Source organism: Saccopteryx leptura, chromosome 2 (genome assembly GCF_036850995.1).
Source record: "Saccopteryx leptura isolate mSacLep1 chromosome 2, mSacLep1_pri_phased_curated, whole genome shotgun sequence".
Taxonomy (NCBI): Eukaryota; Metazoa; Chordata; class Mammalia; order Chiroptera; family Emballonuridae; genus Saccopteryx; species Saccopteryx leptura.
The window spans coordinates 315,330,440-315,349,775 of record NC_089504.1 but is presented as its reverse complement, the minus strand read 5'-3'; the positions used below and the strand labels follow the sequence as shown (position 1 = coordinate 315,349,775).

General features: G+C 50.8%; 1 protein-coding gene across 1 annotated transcript in view; it reads right to left on the bottom strand.

The window, feature by feature from the left end:
- TMEM178B (transmembrane protein 178B) overlaps nucleotides 1-19,336 on the bottom strand; it is a 316,572-nt gene that overhangs the window by 22,051 nt on the left and 275,185 nt on the right. The window contains exon 3 of the mRNA XM_066362896.1: nucleotides 17,139-17,276. Within this exon, the coding sequence (XP_066218993.1) occupies nucleotides 17,139-17,276 (138 nt within the window). The remainder of the gene's footprint in view (nucleotides 1-17,138; nucleotides 17,277-19,336) is intronic.

Here is a 19,336-nt window from a genome sequence, read left to right as displayed (position 1 = left end):
TGCCCCTTGAAGTTGGCACACCGCCTCATCTCTCTGGGCCAGGATCCCTTCAACCATAACATATAGGAGGTGGGAACAGGTCTCTGCTTCCTTCGAGTGAAGTACCGCGTGATGTTAGGTATAGGGGTGAGAGGGTGCCTTCCTCTCTGAATTGCTCTGGGGCTGCATGTCATTTATTTTGTCAAACATGAGCCACCTGGAGAGAAGATACTGCTTGTCACCTCCCACCATATGCAGAAGGGCTGGTGGATGAGACCATTAGATGTCATTACTCAATATCACTGTGCATATGTGGCTCGGCTCTGAATTGCCTTGATTTTAAACGTGGAAGGATGGGGACCCAGCTGTTTAAGTGTCTGGAAGAAATTGTCTCCTGAAAGACATCTCTCTGGCTTCTGCCCTATCTGATCCAAACCAGTGCCATGTTAATTAGGAGAGAAGGAGGCTTGGGGTGGTAGCCAGAGATCGTGCGAGACTGCCACCTGGTTTGCTTTACGTTTCCATATGCCTGGCCCATTTGTCAGTGTGGCCTTGACTTCCTTTGAGATGGAAACCTGTACCCAAGTGATTTTTGCATGCCATCACCTCACTGCTGGATCACTGAGCACATATATAGCTTTATACGGATCAAACACTGATAGGTAATATTTATAATGTGATAGGTATTGTTTCAAGTGCTTTGCAAATGTTAACTCTTTAAAGCAACCTGAGAGGACAGTGAGGCACAGAGAAGTTAAGTAACCTGCCCAAGGTCACACAGCTAGTTAAGTATGGAGCCAGGATTCAAATCCAGGCTTTGGCCACTTGTTAGGTTGCCTCTCATTTCTTGGGAGTGTATATTGTCTCTGGAGCTGGGCCGTAAGAATGTAAGCAGAGACGCTCTTTTCTTCCCCAGTAGGGTCTTATGCATAGTGGTCTTTAGATAAGATTGGGGGAGGAGACCCCAACATTATCAAATGTGGCCCTGAGGAGGTTCTGGGTGCCTATCAAACTCAGTAAAATCTTGTTGCTGACTTCTTCAGAGAACTAGGAAGACCTGTATACAACTTCACTCTTTATTTGTGCTCAATAGAAGGTGGACTTCCTGTGGAAGTATGTGAGTTTTCTTTAAAAAGAAAAGAGGGACAAGATTTATTGGAAGGAGGTGGAAGCTCACAGAATTCTAGGCAAAGCTGTGGAAGAGGACAAGGCCTCGGAAAATAAAGGGCTGCAGCCAGGGGGCGCTGTGACCTGGTGGCAGGAATAGTGACTATCCCTTGCCTTCATGCTGAGGACACGACTCAGCTCCTATCTTCCTCCCTCCGTGACCCTTCCCTCATGAATGTCATGGGCAGTGGGGCAGACTTCGTGGGCAGGGACATGCATGAGCTCTCTGTGAGGGCAGAGAGCCCAGAGAAGAAACAGAGTCAGATTCAGAGCACTGACTCTTTCCATCAGACTCTTCGTAGCTTCCCAACAGGCCAGAAAACAAACCCCGGGCACAGAGTAAGCCGGTGGTTAGAATAGAACCCAAAGGAGCTCAGTATGGATCCCAGCCCAGCAAAGGCTGACAGTTTAGGATGATTTGCTTAAGGCAGGGGTCCCCAAACTTTTTACATAGGGGGCCAGTTCACTGTCCCTCAGACTGTTGGAGGGCCGGACTATAAAAAAAACTATGAACAAATCCCTATGCACACTGCACATATCTTATTTTAAAGTAAAAAAACAAAACGGGAACAAATACAATATTTAAAATAAAGAACAAGTTAATTTAAATCAACAAACTGACCAGTATTTCAATGGGAACTATGGGCCTGCTTTTGGCTAATGAGATGGTCAATGTCTGGTTCCATATTTGTCACTGCTAGCCGTAACAAGTGATATGATGTGCTTCCGGAGCCGTGAGGCGTGCGTCCCGTGTCACCAGAAGTAGTTCTGTACATGAGCAACGCCACGCTTTGCGGCACCGCCACATACAGTACTCCAGGAGCACAGGATGCATCTCTCACTGACCACCAATGAAAGAGGTGCCCCTTCCAGAAGTGCGGTGGGGGTGGATAAATGGCCTCAGGGGGCCGTAGTTTGGGGACCCCTGGCTTAAGGGACCATTCAAGTCTGGGTGAAAATACATTCACCTGGAAGGGCTGACTCATACTGGCGGGCCAGGGAAGCGAAGAAAAACAGGCCCCCAAAACTGGCCTCCTGATCCCGGCCTTGGCCTTGGGCCTTGACACAGGGATGTTGGTCACCTGGAGAACAGGGCAAGGGCAGAGGACCCAGATGGTGCCGGGCTCTACCAGTGTGGCCCTCCCTCTCAACCTTCCCATCAGAGAAGTCAGTCACCTCTCGTCCCTCAGGCTGCAGGGCCTTACAAGGGGGAGCCTGCCCTAAAGAGGTGCGAGAATGTCCTCCAGGTTCCCTTGGCTAAACTGACTCATGCTAACAGTCTGAGACCCAAAGGCTTCTGGGAAATGTGATTTCAATGCAACCTGTCTCAAAACGTTAAGTGCTGAGCCAGAAGGGATATTTTTAAAATTAACTAATTATTATTTTAAGTAAATCCTAGCCTGGATCTGTGGTGGAATCTTCAAGAAGAGATTCCTAGGCTTTATTAGGGAGGCAGCTATTGGCATTCCTTCTGACCCAGGGCCAAACATCAGGGGCTCAAATATCACCAACCAAGGACTACATGGTGAGATTTACGCTCTATCTTTACATAAAGCTGCTTAAGCATTTTTTTCTTCTTCTTTTTTTTTTTTTTTTTTTTTTCATTTTTCTGAAGCTGGAAACAGGGAGAGACAATCAGACAGACTCCCGCATGCGCCCGACCGGGATCCACCCGGCACGCCCACCAGGGGGCGACGCTCTGCCCACCAGGGGGCGATGCTCTGCCCATCCTGGGCGTCGCCATGTTACGACCAGAGCCACTCTAGCGCCTGAGGCAGAGGCCACAGAGCCATCCCCAGCGCCGGGGCCATCCTTGCTCCAATGGAGCCTTGGCTGCGGGAGGGGAAGAGAGAGACAGAGAGGAAAGTGTGGCGGAGGGGTGGAGAAGCAAATGGGCGCTTCTCCTGTATGCCCTGGCCGGGAATCGAACCCGGGTCCTCCGCACGCTAGGCCGATACTCTACCACTGAGCCAACCGGCCAGGGCGCATTTTTTAAAGATAAAAAGTAGTTTGTTGTTTTTTGGGGGTTTTTTTTTTGCTTCATTCACAACAGAGTTCAGTTACGCAGAGCTATATAAAAACAGAACTGTACTAATGAAATGTGACATTCTAAATGAGAATGAATAAATAAAGACCTGGCAGTCTGCTTCTGAAAAGTGGCCAACGCTGAGTCTGGCAGCAGCCACAAGTGGTAGATGAAAACGAAAAGCCCTCTGAGGGGCAACAATGAGAACAGGGTGAGGGGACTCAATTCTTCCTCCTGCCCTGGTCACCGGCTCCCCTGCGGAGCTGCTCCTTGACTCCGGAGCACAGGTGCCCTTTCTCTGTACCCCCCCCCCGGTCCCTTCTGTTGCAGCACGTGTCACTCCACCTCCACCACCTGCCTGGCTGGCCCTTAAGGACAGGGAACACACACATTCTTGTTTGTGTGTCCTGGGTGCTAGCACGAGGCCTGGCACACAGTGGGCACTCAACCCTGTTTACTGAGCTGAATTTAGTTTGTAGAGCTGGTCATTAAGAAGTGCAAGGTCTCCAAAGACACTGCTCACAAAAATTGGGGGATCAGGGGATATGCAGATACTCCAGTACTTTCAGCCTTTTTTCTAGTGCAGTGGTCGGCAAACTGTGGCTCACGAGCCACGTACAGCTCTTTGGCCCCTTGAGTGTGGCTCTTCCACAAAATACCATGTGCGGGCACAAAGGTCAGCTTAGGAGTACCCTAATTAAGTTAATAACAATGTACCTACCTAATATAGTTTAAGTTTAAAAAATTTGGCTCTCAAAATAAATTTTGATCGTACTGTTGATATTTGGCTCTGTTGACTAATGAGTTTGCCGATCACTGGTATAGTGCATTTTCACCAATAAAATAAAAGTTGGTTTTGCATCTCATTTGCATAATCAAACAACTTTCTTTGACTTGTCATTTGCTTTTCCGATGTTCTTGTTTAATAAAACACAATATCAAGTGCTTCTTTTTTTATCGCTTCATATGCATTTTGAAATATCCCCTAATTTTTGTGACCAGTATATTTGAAACACTGTTGGAGTTAGAGGGTACTGACTCTCCTTTATGTCACTTTAGCAGAAAGGACCCAAGTCCAATAAGTCAGAGTTACCAGCAATCATATTAAGGTTCAAAATGAAGAAGAACAAAATAATGACAGGAGTAACCAACAAGGACGAATGAGGCTGCCTGCCGCTGTGAAGGCTTAAACCCAGGGAGGCCATGGGACATCAGCTAGCTTTCTGCTCTCCAGGGTACTCAGAACGAGCTAAGTGCCATCAAATTGGTACAAAAGGGTGTCTGAGTTCAGAGGAGGAGTCTGGTTTTAGGGCACATGATTCAAAAGGTTTCTGGAAGATGCTGACTCTAAGTTGAGCCTGGAGGGAGCACCAGGCGTCCACAGGCAGAGGAAGGTGGCACAGAGGCCGACCGTGACAAGTGGTCTGGAGAGGAGCAGAGGACCTGTGGCCGAAGGCCCAACTGAGACGCAACTGTGGCTGACGCGGGCTCCACGCTGGGGACACGGCCCTTCATTCCAGCACCATCATGGAACGCAGAACGTCTCTCATCAGAGAAACGACACGGTAATAGGCGTATTTTAGAGAAACGGTGGGGTGTCGAGGTTGGATTTAGTGGGCAGTATGGAAATGAACATTTATGAAATACAAATCCCCGGCCAGGGGCTTTTCTTATATTATCTCCTTCCAGCCGCACAACAAACCTGCACAGTGGGCAACTCTATCTCAATTTTACAGGTGAGAAGAGGCAGGCTCAGAGGTTGGCAATAAGTGGTGGGCAAAGATTTCCATCCACCAAGAGCTAAATGGCTTTCAAACCACCACAAGGGTGCTAATAAGGGCCGGCGTGGCACTCGGGGAGTGGAAGTGAGTGAATGGGCTGCGAAAAATACTGCAAAGGAAATATTGGCAGATGTTGACAGTTGATGGAAAGGTACGGGTAAAACCAGAAAAGTGAAAAACAACTCAGCGGTGATTGACAGACTGAGGCACCAAGAAAGCCAAGAAAAGCTCTTTTCATTGGGGAAAGGGAGCGGAGGGGAGCTGACCTTTATCAGGTGCCCACAGTAAGCACGTATGCAGTCAACCTACAGCACACGCAGAGCGTATGCAGAGAGAGGACAAGCCTAGTTCAAGGCACGTTTGAGGTTCCAGAAAGATGTAGATATCCGGTGAACAATTAACCACTGGAGCCTCGAGCTCAGAAAAGACTGTTTCACAGGCAGGTTCCAGACTCACCAGTGCAAAGGTAATTCCCACTGTGAGGGGTTGGTGTTGTTGACAAGGGAACATGTTTGTAGGGAAAAAGAAGAGAGAGTTGGCACCCACAGTTACAAGTAAAATAGAGAGCAAAGAAAACCGAAAAGACAGAGAAGAAGCATAAGTAGGTGCGTGCTGTCGTGAGAGACAAGAGACAAGAGTTTCAGGAAAGATGGAGAAAGGCAAATCCTAGTGAGGTCAGGAAGAGGAGGTTCAAGGTAACACGTGGAGCAGCTGGGAGGAAGTGAGTCTCTAAGAAAGCACCTTTGGTGACACGGTGGGAACAGGAAGCAGATGTCAAGACATGAAATGGGCTGGTGGCAGACCTATAGAAGCAATAAGTAAGGCTCCTCCTTTTTTGCAACATGAGCCCCAGGCTTTGTCTCTTGTCTCAGAGCATAGGAAAAGATGAGCCCCCACCCCCCGCCAGACAGGCTCATTGCCTATTTCTCAGGGAAAGAGTCCTTGGGCATAATCGGTCTCATCTTTTCTGCCACCCCAAGAGCCACGCCCTCTGTCTACAAGGATGAGACACCCGTGTGGAGCTGTCCCTTCCCCTGTCAGGTCAGGAGCTGCTGGAGGACTGCAAATATGTCAACAAGTTAATTATTATCTGGGGAAGTAGAGCTGTGTGATCATTAAAAACCCTGGCTTCAGAGGCAAATAGATTTGAGTTGAAATCCTTGGTCTGGGAACAACGTGACCTTGGCCAAGGTGGTCCAACTATCTAGGCAACTGCTAGGAGCTGCAAAGAAGGTGGGATCCAGGGATAACTTGATTGCACATGAATAAAAATGTAGAAAGTGCTCATTCTGTGCCAGGTACAGTTTTTTTTTCTTTTATAGGACAGAGAGAGGGGGATAGCTAGGGACAGACAGAGGAAGGGTGAGAAATGAGAAGCATCAATTCTTCCTTGCAGCACCTTAGTTGTTCATTGGTTGCTTCTTATACATACCTTGACTGGGGGGCTCCAGTGGAGCCAGTGATCACTTGCTCAAGCCAGCAACCTTGGGCTTCAAGCCAGCAACCCCACATTCAAGCTGGTGAGCCCACACTCAAGCCAGATGAGCCGGTGCTCAAGCTGGTGACCTCGGAGTCTTGAACCTGGGTCCTCTGCATTCCAGTTTGACACTCTATCCACTGCGTCACCGCCTGGTCAGGCAGTTGTTGTTTTTTTTTTTAATTAAATTTAACAAGTGACATTGATCAATAAGAGTACACAGGTTTCAGGTAATCATTTCTACAACATTTGAACTGTTGATTGCGCTGTGCTAAGCATGTGACACAACTTATTTAATTCTCACAAGGCAGATACGGTTTCACAGATGCTGAATCCGAGTTGCAGAGAGGAGAACGTCGACCTGCCCCTTGCCGGAGGGGGGCTGAGGAGCCAACCCCAACCCCCAGCTTACAGAGCTAAACGAATGCAATCCTGTAAGCCTACGTTCTCCGTGCTGGTTAAATCCTCAGCCTTACTTCTTGATCCCAGGTGGCGTGGCCCAGGGTCCCTCTCTTTTCTCCTCCAGGTCCCAGGAGCAGAGAAGAAAGGGTGGGGATTCCTCTGAGGACTGTAGATGAAGGCTCCGCCATTTACATAATTCCAAGCTTGTTTCACGGGTCCCTGGGCCTAGCTCATTATCTACAAAATTAGGGTAATGACAACCTTAAGGGCTACTAGGAAGATGAAAGGAATCATGTTTGAAGAGCACTGGCCGCTGGTGCAGCCGAGATGTGCGGGGAGCTCTTACCTTCTCCCTGTCTGCCTCTCCCACCTGCCTCCCAAGGGGGCTGGAAGGCCAAATGAGACCTTGCCTTCCCTGTGGAGCCCATGAACTGACAAGTGTCACCCCACCGCACCTCACCCCTGTTCGCCCTTTTTTGGGTGGCCAGCACCTTTTCTCCCTAAGAAGGAAAAATGGAAGATGTCCTTGTCTTGTTTATGGCTGAAGAGACGGAATTCTTTGGTTTAGTATTTTGCATTTTGATGATGCCAGTCATTAAAGCTCTTTTTTTTTTTTTTTTTTTTTTTTTTTTTACAGAGACACAGAGAGAGAGAGAGTCAGAGAGAGGGATAGATAGGGACAGACAGACAGGAACAGAGAGATGAGAAGCATCAATCATTAGTTATTCGTTGAGTGTTGCGACACCTTAGTTGTTCATTGATTGCTTTCTCATATGTGCCTTAACCGCGGGCCTTCAGGAGACCAAGTAACCCTTTGCTCAAGCCAGCGACCTTGGGTCCAAGCTGGTGAGCCTTGCTCAAACCAGATGAGCCCACGCTCAAGCTGGCGACCTAGGGGTCTCGAACCTGGGTCCTTCTGCATCCCAGTCCAACGCTCTATCCACTGTGCCACCTCCTGGTCAGGCGATGATGCCAGTCATTAAAAAGAAAACAGTTCACTTAATACACTGATGGGTCTGGGTGTCTGAGTCCTTGCTAAAATCGTGAGCAACTCCGAGGTAGGAATGAGTTTCATTTTTCTTTTATCCTGCACAGGATGGACAGCGTAGCTGGGACTCAACAACTGGCTGGTTAGTCAATGACTGATAAGCCAGGGGCAGGTTCTGAGGGTTAATAAGTGGGAGGGGTGGGCCTGACCAGGCGGTGGCGCAGTGGATAGAGCATCGGACTGGGATGTGGAAGGACCCAGGTTCGAGACCCTGAGGTCGCCAGCTTGAGCGCAGGCTCATCTGGCTTGAGCAAAGCTCACCAGCTTGGACCCAAGGTCGCTGGCTCCAGCAAGAGGTTCCTCGGTCTGCTGAGGGCCCCCGGTCAAGGCACATATGAGAAAGCAGTCAATGAACAACTAAGGTGTCGCAAAAAAAAAACTGATGATTGATGCTTCTCATCTCTCTCCGTTCCTGTCTGTCTGTCCCTATCTGTCCCTCTCTCTGACTCTCTCTCTGTCTCTGTAAAAAAAATAAATAAATAAGTGGGGGTGGGCTGGCCTCTCTCACAGCCATGCCCTGGACACCTTTGATCTTTCAATGCTTCTCCAGATAGGGCGAGGGTTTTCCAAACCCCACATCAAGACGGCATGGTAAGAGACATGATCTGATAACCAGAAAACATTTGCGATCAGACTTCCGGAACATCGGGGAGATACAGCAGCTTCACATAGGCCCACATTCTCCAATTATTTTATACTCGGGGTTAACATGCAGGTCGCTACCCACCTGTCCCAGCAGCCCAGAATCTGTTAGCACGAAAGGCATGTCCCCGAGAGCAGTTTCCTCCCTGCCCTCACCCCAGGGGCCATCTCCATAAGCCCTGTACAGTGTAAGGCCTCCAGGCCTCCAGAATCACTCCCCTTAACACCCATAGGCCTTCAGGGCCATCAGCAACCCTGCCCCGTACAATGTGGACAGTCAGACAGTTCAGGCTTGCCAGCGAGGTGCAGGGATGGGTCCTGAGCCCAAAGGTGTGCCTGACTGTGCACGTGGGGGCCGCCTGGCCCTCCTCCCTGTCTCTCTGATTAGGACCACTCTTCCAAGCCGTGTCTCTGGTACCCAGAGACAGCTGGGGCCCTAAGCCCCATGTACATGCTCCCACTCACCTGCCGGCAATGCCCTCTCAGCCTGCCCTTCGGGCCCTGTGCCTGGGGTGGGCCGTTTTCCCTGGGGTCTGGCACTCTGGCTTCAATCCCCATATGCACGGTGCATCTCAGACATCCAAGTAATGGGGGTGACAAGGAGCTTTTCAGGGCAGAGGCCTCCACTCCCCCTCCCTTGGGTCTGGCTAATTTCTGGTGCTACTTCTCACCTGTCCTCGAATCCCTCCCTACCCCCCCCCCCCCACAGGACAAAGAACATTCCCCCTCACTTAAACCTGCTCCTCCCTCCTCACTGTTTCCTGGAAGCAGCTTTTAAGCCCAGTAGGAGGGGTTCTCTCCATTTACTCCAGGATCCGGCATTTTTTCTTTGATTTATGACTTGTTTCAAGAGCCAGGAGCTTGCCTGACAAGTTCCCTTTCTCTGAGGCTTGCACACCTCTCTGAGAACATCCGAGAAGAGCCCAGGAGGGGCGGCTTTTGAAGTCGCTTTAGAAACCACCTAAGTTTCCATGGCAATGGAGCACGGTGGAACCACCACCATGGCCTGGGTCTTTCTGTTGCCCCTGCAAAGGCTGCCGACGAAGCCTGTTTTCTCGGCACCCACGCCAGGAAAGTCGGTATTTCACCCCAGGAAAGATACTGTTTTCAAGGACAGGAGGACACCTCAGGGTGTCATGGCCTTGGAGGCTCTAAGGATCTGCCTGCCTGTTTGGTATGTCCCCATGTCACCCTCTCCGGTTACAGTCGTCTTCTTGCTCAACTTCCTTAGACCCAACAATCCCATCCCAGTCCCCCTGCAATTGTTTTTTTTTTTTTTTATTTGAACAAACGATCCCACCCCGTGTCTAATTATGACCCTTCTTCAAGCCTCTGTTCAACTGTTGCCACCTTTGAGAGGCCAGCATGCCTACCCATAGCCCCCTCACCCACAAGAACACCCCCATCACTCTCCCTTCCTCGCCGTTCCTTCCGTAATTCTCATCACCGGACATCACATTATAAATTTGAGGTACTTCCTTTTTGTCTGCCTCTCCATCCAGAACACAGGCTTTAAAAGCACTTTCTTCTATTTCCCTCTGCAGTCCACATGATTTAACAGTGTCTGGCACACGATGTAAATGAATATGATACGATATGACATCATTTAACACAACGATAAAGCAATACGCACAATAATACACTACGATATGATAGAAGAAGTAATATATACATAATGTAATATGAATGAATGAATGAATGAATGAGTAGGTGGTGATTAGCTGGAAAGACGTTATCTGTTCAAGCAATGTCCTCTTCACCATCCCATGGCATGTGTGTCTTTGGGTGGTGCTGATATTGATCCTATTGGGCTGCTCAAAGCAGAATATCACTAAATGTGGTTATTTAAGAAAGAAGTGTCTTTGTAGCTAAAATAATAATAATAATAATAATATCTAAAAATTGATTAAGAACAATGTCAGGAATTGCTCAAAATCTTCAGGTGAGTTACCTCTAGAAGTCACAACTAAGTTTCTGGTGGGCACTCTCATTCCCCCTGCTTCAGAGATCAGAAAACTGAAGCCATGCATCAAAGGTGGTTAAGTGACTTCCCCGTGTCACACACATGGTCAAGGCTCCATTGGTCCTGAACTAGCTCTCTGTGATAAAACCCTAATTCCCCCTTATAGTTGGATGATTTTAGTTCATGAGCAAAAAGTTTACCCCCTACACCCATCACGTGGCAGGGAACTGAAGAGGGCCCAGGGGTGAGTGTGGCAGGGACTCCCAGAGACAAGGATCGGTTCTTCCCAGCTCTCTTGGATGCTTTCAGCAATGACACTGTTTTCTGTCTCTTTCCAGGGTCTGCTCTGATTCAGCCTCTTCCTCTGGGAGTTCAAGGACAAAGCATCCCGTGCCCGGCGAACGTGTGGCTTTCTTAAACATCCGGGCAGGAAGGTTATAGGGCATTCTGGCATGGTCTTCATTGACCAGATTTAAGCTTACAGGGCCAAGGGTGTTTTAGTATTCTCTTCCAAAGGGCAAGTCTATAATGAAGGCAGGTCCCATTGGTTGGCAAGGGTATAACCCCTTTGGGGTTCAACTCTAAAGTGAAAGGAACTCTTCTCTGCCTAGGTTGCTGGAGTGACAGACCTTGTACCCCTAAGTGACATTAGGCAAGAGTGACTGACATTTCCTAACGCTCCTGACAATGCGTCTCCTCCCCCTGATGGCTTTGTTTAGAATGTAATTATCAAATGCTAATAAATATTCAAATATATTCCTTCCAAAGGGCAAAACATGCTCCAGGGGATGAAGTAGTTTATGGAGCTCTGTTTAGGATTTTGAAAGAAAGGTCATAAGAAAAAGAAAAAAAAAGTCAAGAGAAGAGTTGCAGAGTTCTAGTGAAATTGCCCAGGAAACTACAAAAGCAGTTTAGCAGGGTAAGCAGATAAGTTTTACACCCTTGACTGGTCATGGTAGATCATGGACACATCTCTACCCATTAGAATGGACTTTCCTTAGGCTATACCTATAATGGTAACAACCACCATTTATTGGGGGTTCATTACAAGCTTTGCCTCACGGTAAGTCATTGGCTCACTGAATGTATCCCCCCCCACCCCAGATTATCTAATTTGCATGGTTTCTCCTCTCTTACCATGAGGCATACTGCCTCCTGGACCTACGGAAACACTGTGCTAGCCATATTTCCTGGCTGTGCTGCAGTGAGGAAAGATGGTGGGAGAGGCAGATGGGACCCTGGAGGTTGTTCCCCTTCAGAGGAGACCCTAGAATGACTTCACTGCCTTAAAGAAATGGTCCTCCAGGCAAGACCCCTGTGCCTTAGACTGTTCATTTTCAGCTTGTAAGTTTTCATAATTGCTGGGCCTTTCTCAGGGTCTTTGTGCATAAGAAGAGGGGTGTCTGGGGTTCATAACACCAATGAACTGCTCTCTGGTGAGCTGGTGGGGGGGTGGCATTTGGCCTCAGTGGTCTGTGACTCACTGCAATCACTCAAACTAGACAGCTTGAGCTACGTCTCCTTGTTCCTCCTGCCTGCCTGGGAAGGTGGGAAAGGTGACACTGACCATGGGTGGCAGGAAAAGGACATGTGATGGTTTCCTTTCCCCATTACCACTCATGACCCCAATTATAACCGCTGTCACCTCCCTCTGCCCCTTGGCGTTTCGAGAAGGAAGGAGCAGAAAGGGGATGGGCAGAGGTTCTGGGAACACTGGCCTCTGCTTAGAGACACAGAAGGGAAGCCATGCTACTGTGGGCAGACTCTTCCAGTCACAGCGGATACTTCGAAATAATAAACACTTGTTTTAAATAGGTTAAAAAAAAAATCAACTAAGAACAATAAGAAACATTTCAGAAAGTAGTGGTGGCCCAGGAAACCCCCTTGGAATTCCAGACAGAGCGGCCATGTGGGGAAGCACACGGGCACAGGGACCAGCCAGCGCGGTGCCGGGAGGTAAAGCTCCACGTGCCAGGACAGCAGGGCAGCCCGTGGGGGGAGTGCCATGAGCGGAGGGGAAGGAACAGGAAAGGAGATGAGAAAGGTAGCATGGGCTAGATTACATAGGGCTCCTGCTATATACTGAATGTTTGTGGGCCCCTCAAATTTCTCTGCTGAAGTCCTAACTCCCAAGGTGACGGCATTAGGAGGGGCTTTTGGGAGGTGTTTAGATCACAGGGGTGGAACGCTCAGGCACAGAATTGCTGCCCTTATTAAAGAAACCCCAGGCCCTGGCCAGTTGGCTTAGTGGTAGAGCGTCAGCCTGGCGTGCAGGAGTCCTGGGTTCGATTTCCGGCCAGGGCACACAGGAGAAGCGCCCATCTGCTTCTCCACTCCTCCCCCTCTCCTTCCTCTCTGTCTCTCTCTTCCCCTCCCACAGCTGAGGCTCCATTGGAGCAAAGTTGGCCCGGGCGCTGGGGATGGCTCTGTGGCCTCTGCCTCAGGCGCTAGAATGGCTTTGGTTGCAACAGAGTGATGCTCCAGATGAGCAGAGCATCGCCCCCTGGTGGGCGTGCCAGGCGGATCCCGGTCGGGTGCATTCAGGAGTCTGACTGACTCCCTGTTTCCAACTTCAGAAAAAAACAAACAAACAAAAAAGAAACCCTAGAGAGCCCCCTCCCTCCTTCCACCAGGTGAGGGCGCAGCACGGATGTGCCATCTGGGAACCAGAATGCAGGTTCTCACCAGATACTGAAGGGCTCAGGGCCTTGATCTTGGACTTCCCACCTTCTGGACCAGTGGGAACGAATCTGATGCCATTTCTAAGCTACCCGGTCTGTGGTGTTTTGTTAGAGCAGCCCCAAGCTGGCCAAGATAGCTTCTAAAGAAGAGGAAGGAATTTGGATTTTAAGTTCGATTGGAAACCCTTGGAGCATTGGTAGCTGATGGATGACATATCTGCTTTGGAGGTGTTTTCTTTTTTTAAATAATTGTGCTAACTGTTCAGTGAAGGACTGAGCCCAACTGTTGGACGGCAGAGGGGAGTCAGGACGTCTTGATGGGGGGCTTCAGCCTAGATAAGAGCCTGTGGAGGCCCTGGCCGGTTGGCTCAGCGGTAGAGCGTCGGCCTGGCGTGCGGGGGACCGGGTTCGATTCCCGGCCAGGGCACATAGGAGAAGCGCCCATTTGCTTCTCCACCCCCCCTCCTTCCTCTCTGTCTCTCTCTTCTCCTCCTGCAGCCAAGGCTCCATTGGAGCAGGGATGGCCCGGGCGCTGGGGATGGCTCCTTGGCCTCTGCCCCAGGCGCTAGAGTGGCTCTGGTCGCGGCAGAGCGACGCCCCGGAGGGGCAGAGCATCACCCCCTGGCGGGCAGAGCATCGCCCCTGGTGGGTGTGCCGGGTGGATCCCGGGCGGGTGCATGCGGGAGTCTGTCTGACTGTCTCTCCCCGTTTCCAGCTTCAGAAAAATACAAAAAAAAAAGAGCCTGTGGAGGCTTAGTCCCAGGGGGCAGCAGAGGTGACAGGATGTCTTCTGAGAGTGTGGGGGAGGGGGGAGGGGGGAGAGCACAGGCTAGATCAGGGGTCCCCAAACTACGGCCCGCGGGCCGCATGCGGCCTCCTGAGGCCATTCATCCGGCCCCCGCTGCACTTCCGGAAGGGGCACCTCTTTCATTGGTAGTCAGTGAGAGGAGCATATTGACCATCTCATTAGCCAAAAGCAGGCCCATAGTTCCCATTGAAATACTGGTCAGTTTGTTAATTTAAATTTACTTGTTCTTTATTTTAAATATTGTATTTGTTACCGTTTTGTTTTTTTACTTTAAAATAAGATGTGCAGTGTGCATAGGGATTTTTTTATAGTCTGGCCCTCCAACGGTCTGAGGCACAGTGAACTGGCCCCCTGTGTAAAAAGTTTGGGGACCCCTGGGCTAGATGCTCCATCATCTAGTAGACCTGAGTGCATGAGGCGGCGCTCTGAGGCTCACCCCGTGTGGGGACAAGGGACCGCTGCAGTCACACGCGCCCTCGCCCTGTGGTCCTCTTCCTGTGTCCCCTCCCCCCCCCCTGGCCGTGTCACCCTAGTCCTGCGTTCTGGAACACCACCGGTGAGTCATCGAGACGCTTGTCTCTGGCAGCTGCCTGCACCCGAATGGTGTTGTGCCAGTTTGGGCTAGATTTTCCCCAGGAGGCCCTGCCAAAGGGAGAGCTGGAGCCCATCTACCACCCCCGGCCTCCTGGCTCGACTAACAGCCCTACTTCATTAATCGCCTCCTCTGGGCTGAGTGTTAATTAAACAATTTGTTGCTAGTTATTTCACAAGATGCAGGGTGCCCTCTCTTTCACCCGGGGATACAGTCAAACGCGGAGGAGAGGGTGCCCAGCCCGGGGTACTGTCTTCCTTCTTATCTAAGACATTGTGAAGGGAGTTCTCCCGTCTTCATCTTCAGACCCTCGACTCCACATGGACCTTTTCCATCCTGGCAGACCCCTCCTTTCCTGCCTGCTCACCAGGACTAGTCAGTTCCCAAGCTCCGCTGAGGTTGGTCCCCACCAGCTGACCTCACCTGTCACCCAGTCTAAACCTTTGGGGCCCAGTCTGGGCTCAGTTACAGATACCTGAAATCCACTCCAGGTACAGGCTAAAGCCATGGGCCTTTGCTGTCTCACCTTGCTGTCAGTATCTGTAGTCTGAGTGACTGATTGCTGTGTCCATGAGGTAGCTGTCACAGGTAGCTGATTCTCCAAGTTCTTCAACAGGTCAACCTAGAAGGTTAACTCTTGGAGGGCAGGGGCTGGTCAGGTTCTGGGAGGGGTTAAGGCTGAAATGTCTCCTTTGGATACACAGGGTTCTGTAGATCCAGGCATCATTTCTGGGAAGACACCCCAGCCTATCAGAGTAGCTCCCTCTGCCGGCAGGTGTCCGGGAACCACAGCTTTCATTACTACGTTGGTTCCTCCTGGACTCCTAACTAAACCCCACCCATGGGCTTAGCAGAGGACAGCTACTCTGGGCATCTGAATCCCCCTGGCTGTCCGTAGGGACACTGACATTTCCTCTGTCCCTGGAAGCTGGCTTCAGCAGCCCAGAAGGAAGTGGTCAGAGTCCACAGGTCCTAAAGACTTAGCACCTGGGCAGCTGTGAGCCATGTGCCTGCCCAGAGGGTTGGGGGAGGGGAGACATGTGCGGGGAGCTGGAGGGGAAGAGATGAAAGCGTCTGCTCCGGAGCTCCCGCCCCCGGGTTCCAGCTCAGGGTCCCTGTCCAGCCCGGGGCCTGTGTGCTCAGCCTTCTCAGACGCCTGGGAGACCTTAGAAAAGCCCCGAGTTCCTGGAGCTTGTCTTTGTAAAACCGAAAGAGTCTTAGCGAGAATGCTCACTACAAACAGAGCCCTTGTACGTGGTTTATTTTTTTATATGTCGGGGTCCATGCAAGATTTTGACAAAACGTGAAAACCAAAAGGACTCAGCCGCTACTGAAACAGAGTTGGGAAACCGGGTTTACCCCTTGTTTAAGGAGGCTGAGGGGCGGGGAAGGTCAGCAGGGCTGGGCTTGTGGGACCCTAGAAGGAGGGGTGTGGGCACTGCCCTCCCTCCACTGCCCGGGCTGTGACCACCGGCCTGGGACCCAACGGGCAGGCCCCAGGATGAGACTTGCCGTCTCCTCCTTTCCCAACCCTTTGCTCACCAGCTCCCAGAGACCTGCGCACAACTAGAGGGACCACCACCTCCTTACCCCAGGTGACCTGCTCTTCCCTCCCTTCTCTGCTCGGAATCCCAGAGCCAGGCTGTTCACACAGCAGGGACCTGAGCTAGGCAGACGCAGGTGGTGCTTGAAGTCTTAGACATCTGTTTCCGTGGGTAGAACTCACTTTCCTTTCTTTCCATAAATATTTCTAATTCCCTCTGTCCAAGCCCAACTCCCCCTCTCCCTAACTCTGCGCAGGCATCCACCCGCTCTCCCCGGGAGCAGACTGTGACGGGCACGCCCCATGGTTAGCTGCGCTTTGATCTGGGACTCACACCTGGAGACCAAAGAGCCCATCTGAGCTCTTCAGGGAGAAGAGAGGCGCATGGAGATTGTGGATGAACATTTCTTGCCCACGACTGGGACCTGCTCCTGCCTAGCTACACAGCCCTCCACATCTGTAATCCTTTTATAAGGACCGATGGGTCCCACAGCCGGGGTGGAAACAGAGAGGCAGGGAGACAGAGGGGCACGAGAGCAGGTCTGGCCCTGAACTGCCACCTTTGGAGTGCCTCACTTAGAAACAAGGGCAGCCAGCATTTAGGATTCATAAACCAAGAGTGAGGCTTTTACAAAGGGAAACTGCCCAGACGGCACTGGCTTCCCACCCTGAAGTCCAGGGTGTGTATAAAATGCCCAAGGGCCTCCTGGGTTCATGCTTGCTTTGTGTCTGATGCCTCCCTCAACGCCATAGCTGCACGGTCGGTCTCTCTCATGCCAGGCAGTCAGGCCTCTGAGGGTAAGGACAATGACGTATTACTCTTATTACCCTCTGCATCCCCAGAAGCTAGTGCCATGGCAAGTGGTGAAAAAGAATGTTTTAAAAGCCTTTGATGAATGAATGAATGAATGAATAAATAAAGTCCAACTGGAGTTGTGGCTTTCACCTGCTGTGCACTTAGCCATTCTCCCAGGATCCTGGTCACCAGGCAACCCCCCCCCCAACCCACCCCGATGCCCGTGGCCTTACCTCCCATGAGGAAGAGAAGCCCCGCCACATACTGCATGAGGCCTCGGTCCCAGCAGCAGCCCAGCACGCCGATGATCCAGCCGAAGAGGATGATGGCCACCGCCATGCCCATGAAGCCAGCCGTCATCCTGCGCAGGTCTGCGGGGAAGCAGGGGGGCAAGAGACAGCGTCAGAGCCTGGCACTCAGGGTCGGGGTGCACCCTGGCCCCAGGCAGAGGGGACAGGTGGGGCACTGCACGGGTCAGGGAGGAGCCTGCCTTTGGCAGACAGGTTTTGCACAGCGATTCCTTCGTAGAGGAGAGAGCCCCAGAGGGCACTGCATCGTCAAGGGAGGGACCACCACCATTGTCGGGAGCCGATCCACTAGTGCTGGCTAACAAGGTCACAGCAGAAGAAGATCCACAACTGCTGGTTGACAAAGTCACAGCAGAAGAAGACCAATGGCTGCTGGTTAATAAAGTCACCGCAGTGAAGACTAACAGCTGCGGGTTGACAAAGTCACCGCAGAGGAGAGGCACAACGATACTTCCCCCTTTTGACCTTTTTGAATTAATCTGGCCTTATATCCCCCCTTTTCTGGGTGTGTGCTATCATTTATGGCACAGGGATAATAGTACCGTGCTTTCCCTGTAGATTCATAGTAATTTCTTTGGAAATGAGACAGAGGGTGTGAGTTCCACAGAAAAGCCTGTAAGCCCCTTGAACTGGGCTCATAAACATAAGAGGCTGGCTATGATATCCCTCATAAAGGGTTAAGTTTGTAGGAGAATTTCTTCTTATTAATCATGTTAGAAAAAATAGATTGTGACTTATGAATAGGTAGGAAACAGTAACTATACACAGAGCACCTTTCAGCCTTCACTTAATTCATCACTTTTCCTCCCTAGCCTTCTCATGTGGTAGAGTAAAGAAACTTTCCATTCTTCTTGCATACCTGACCTGCAGGTGGTGGAACACTCTGAGAAAAGTAAAGTTAGAACTTAATTAGTGTATGAATATAGTAATAAATAAAATTTGACTAGACAATAGTATCCTAGACAAGGTAGAGTTATTAATCAGTACTGACCTTTTGGAAGTTTGTATCAATATTGTTATTGCTGTTCAAGTTATTGTATAATTGTTCTTTGAATGACTTACAGTTTATAGAAATGAATTAACTGTTACCTAGAAAATGTAACCATAGTGAAACAAAAACAATGATTAATCAACGTATTCTGAATATCATGTGATTGTAACTTAGTGTATGTGCATAAAAGGAAAGCTAGACCAGCATTTGAGAGAGATGCCTGGCAGTAAATGCTAACCGGAGAATAAAGAGAAAGAAAAGAATTCGGCTCTCTCACTCGATTCGTGCCGACGCCGTCTCTTCCTGTGGGACCCCTGGATCCTTCCCCCCGGGGCTGGACCCCGGCACACCATCATAGAGGGAGTTTCTGGCATGCCCCCTCTGTGCCAGGCACAGCCTGTCCTTCCAGCATCTGTGACTACCTTCTGAGCCAGGTACTGTTTTATCCCTATTTAAAGATGGAGCAACTTGCTTCACGCCATACATCCAGTGAGTGGGAGAGATCGAGTGAATCCAACCCAGATCTGTGTGGCACCCAGGCCTTAACCTCGGCATCATTCACCTGTCAGCCACGTGGGGTCTGGGCAGTCGGCTCCACCTGCCAAGAGCCCCCTCCCTTCCCTCCGAGGTTTGCTGGTCTCTCCAGGAGGTAGGTCCCCCGTGAGGAGGGTGCTGCCTGCCACCTCTGGTCCCTTCTCCTGCAAGCCGGCTCCCAGGGCTCAGCTTTCCCTGCATGTGGGGTTGCAGGGCGGGGAGCCAGACTTCCTGCTCTCGAATGGAGCCCCCGGGAGCAGACCCTCTCAGCCCCCACCCCCCAGGTCAGCCTAGCTTTCTGGGTCAGGCAGTTCCCAGCTCCACATCTCTCTGGCCCGCAGACAAAGCCCGGCGTGGGTGCCCGGAGGAGGAGGCTGTCTGGAAAGAAGGTATTTTTAGTGGCAGGAAGAGGGCAGAGCTGCTGTCCCATCTTAGTGAGCCTCACGCAGCCCCTCCATCGGCTCTGCCTTTTCCTGGCCGCCCGCTGCCTCCAGTGCAACCGCACACCCCAGGCTCACACTCCTCCCCTGGACCCCAGCCTTCTCACTTGCTCCTGGGTGACACCCCACCTACCTGTCATGGACTCCTTCCACCCAAC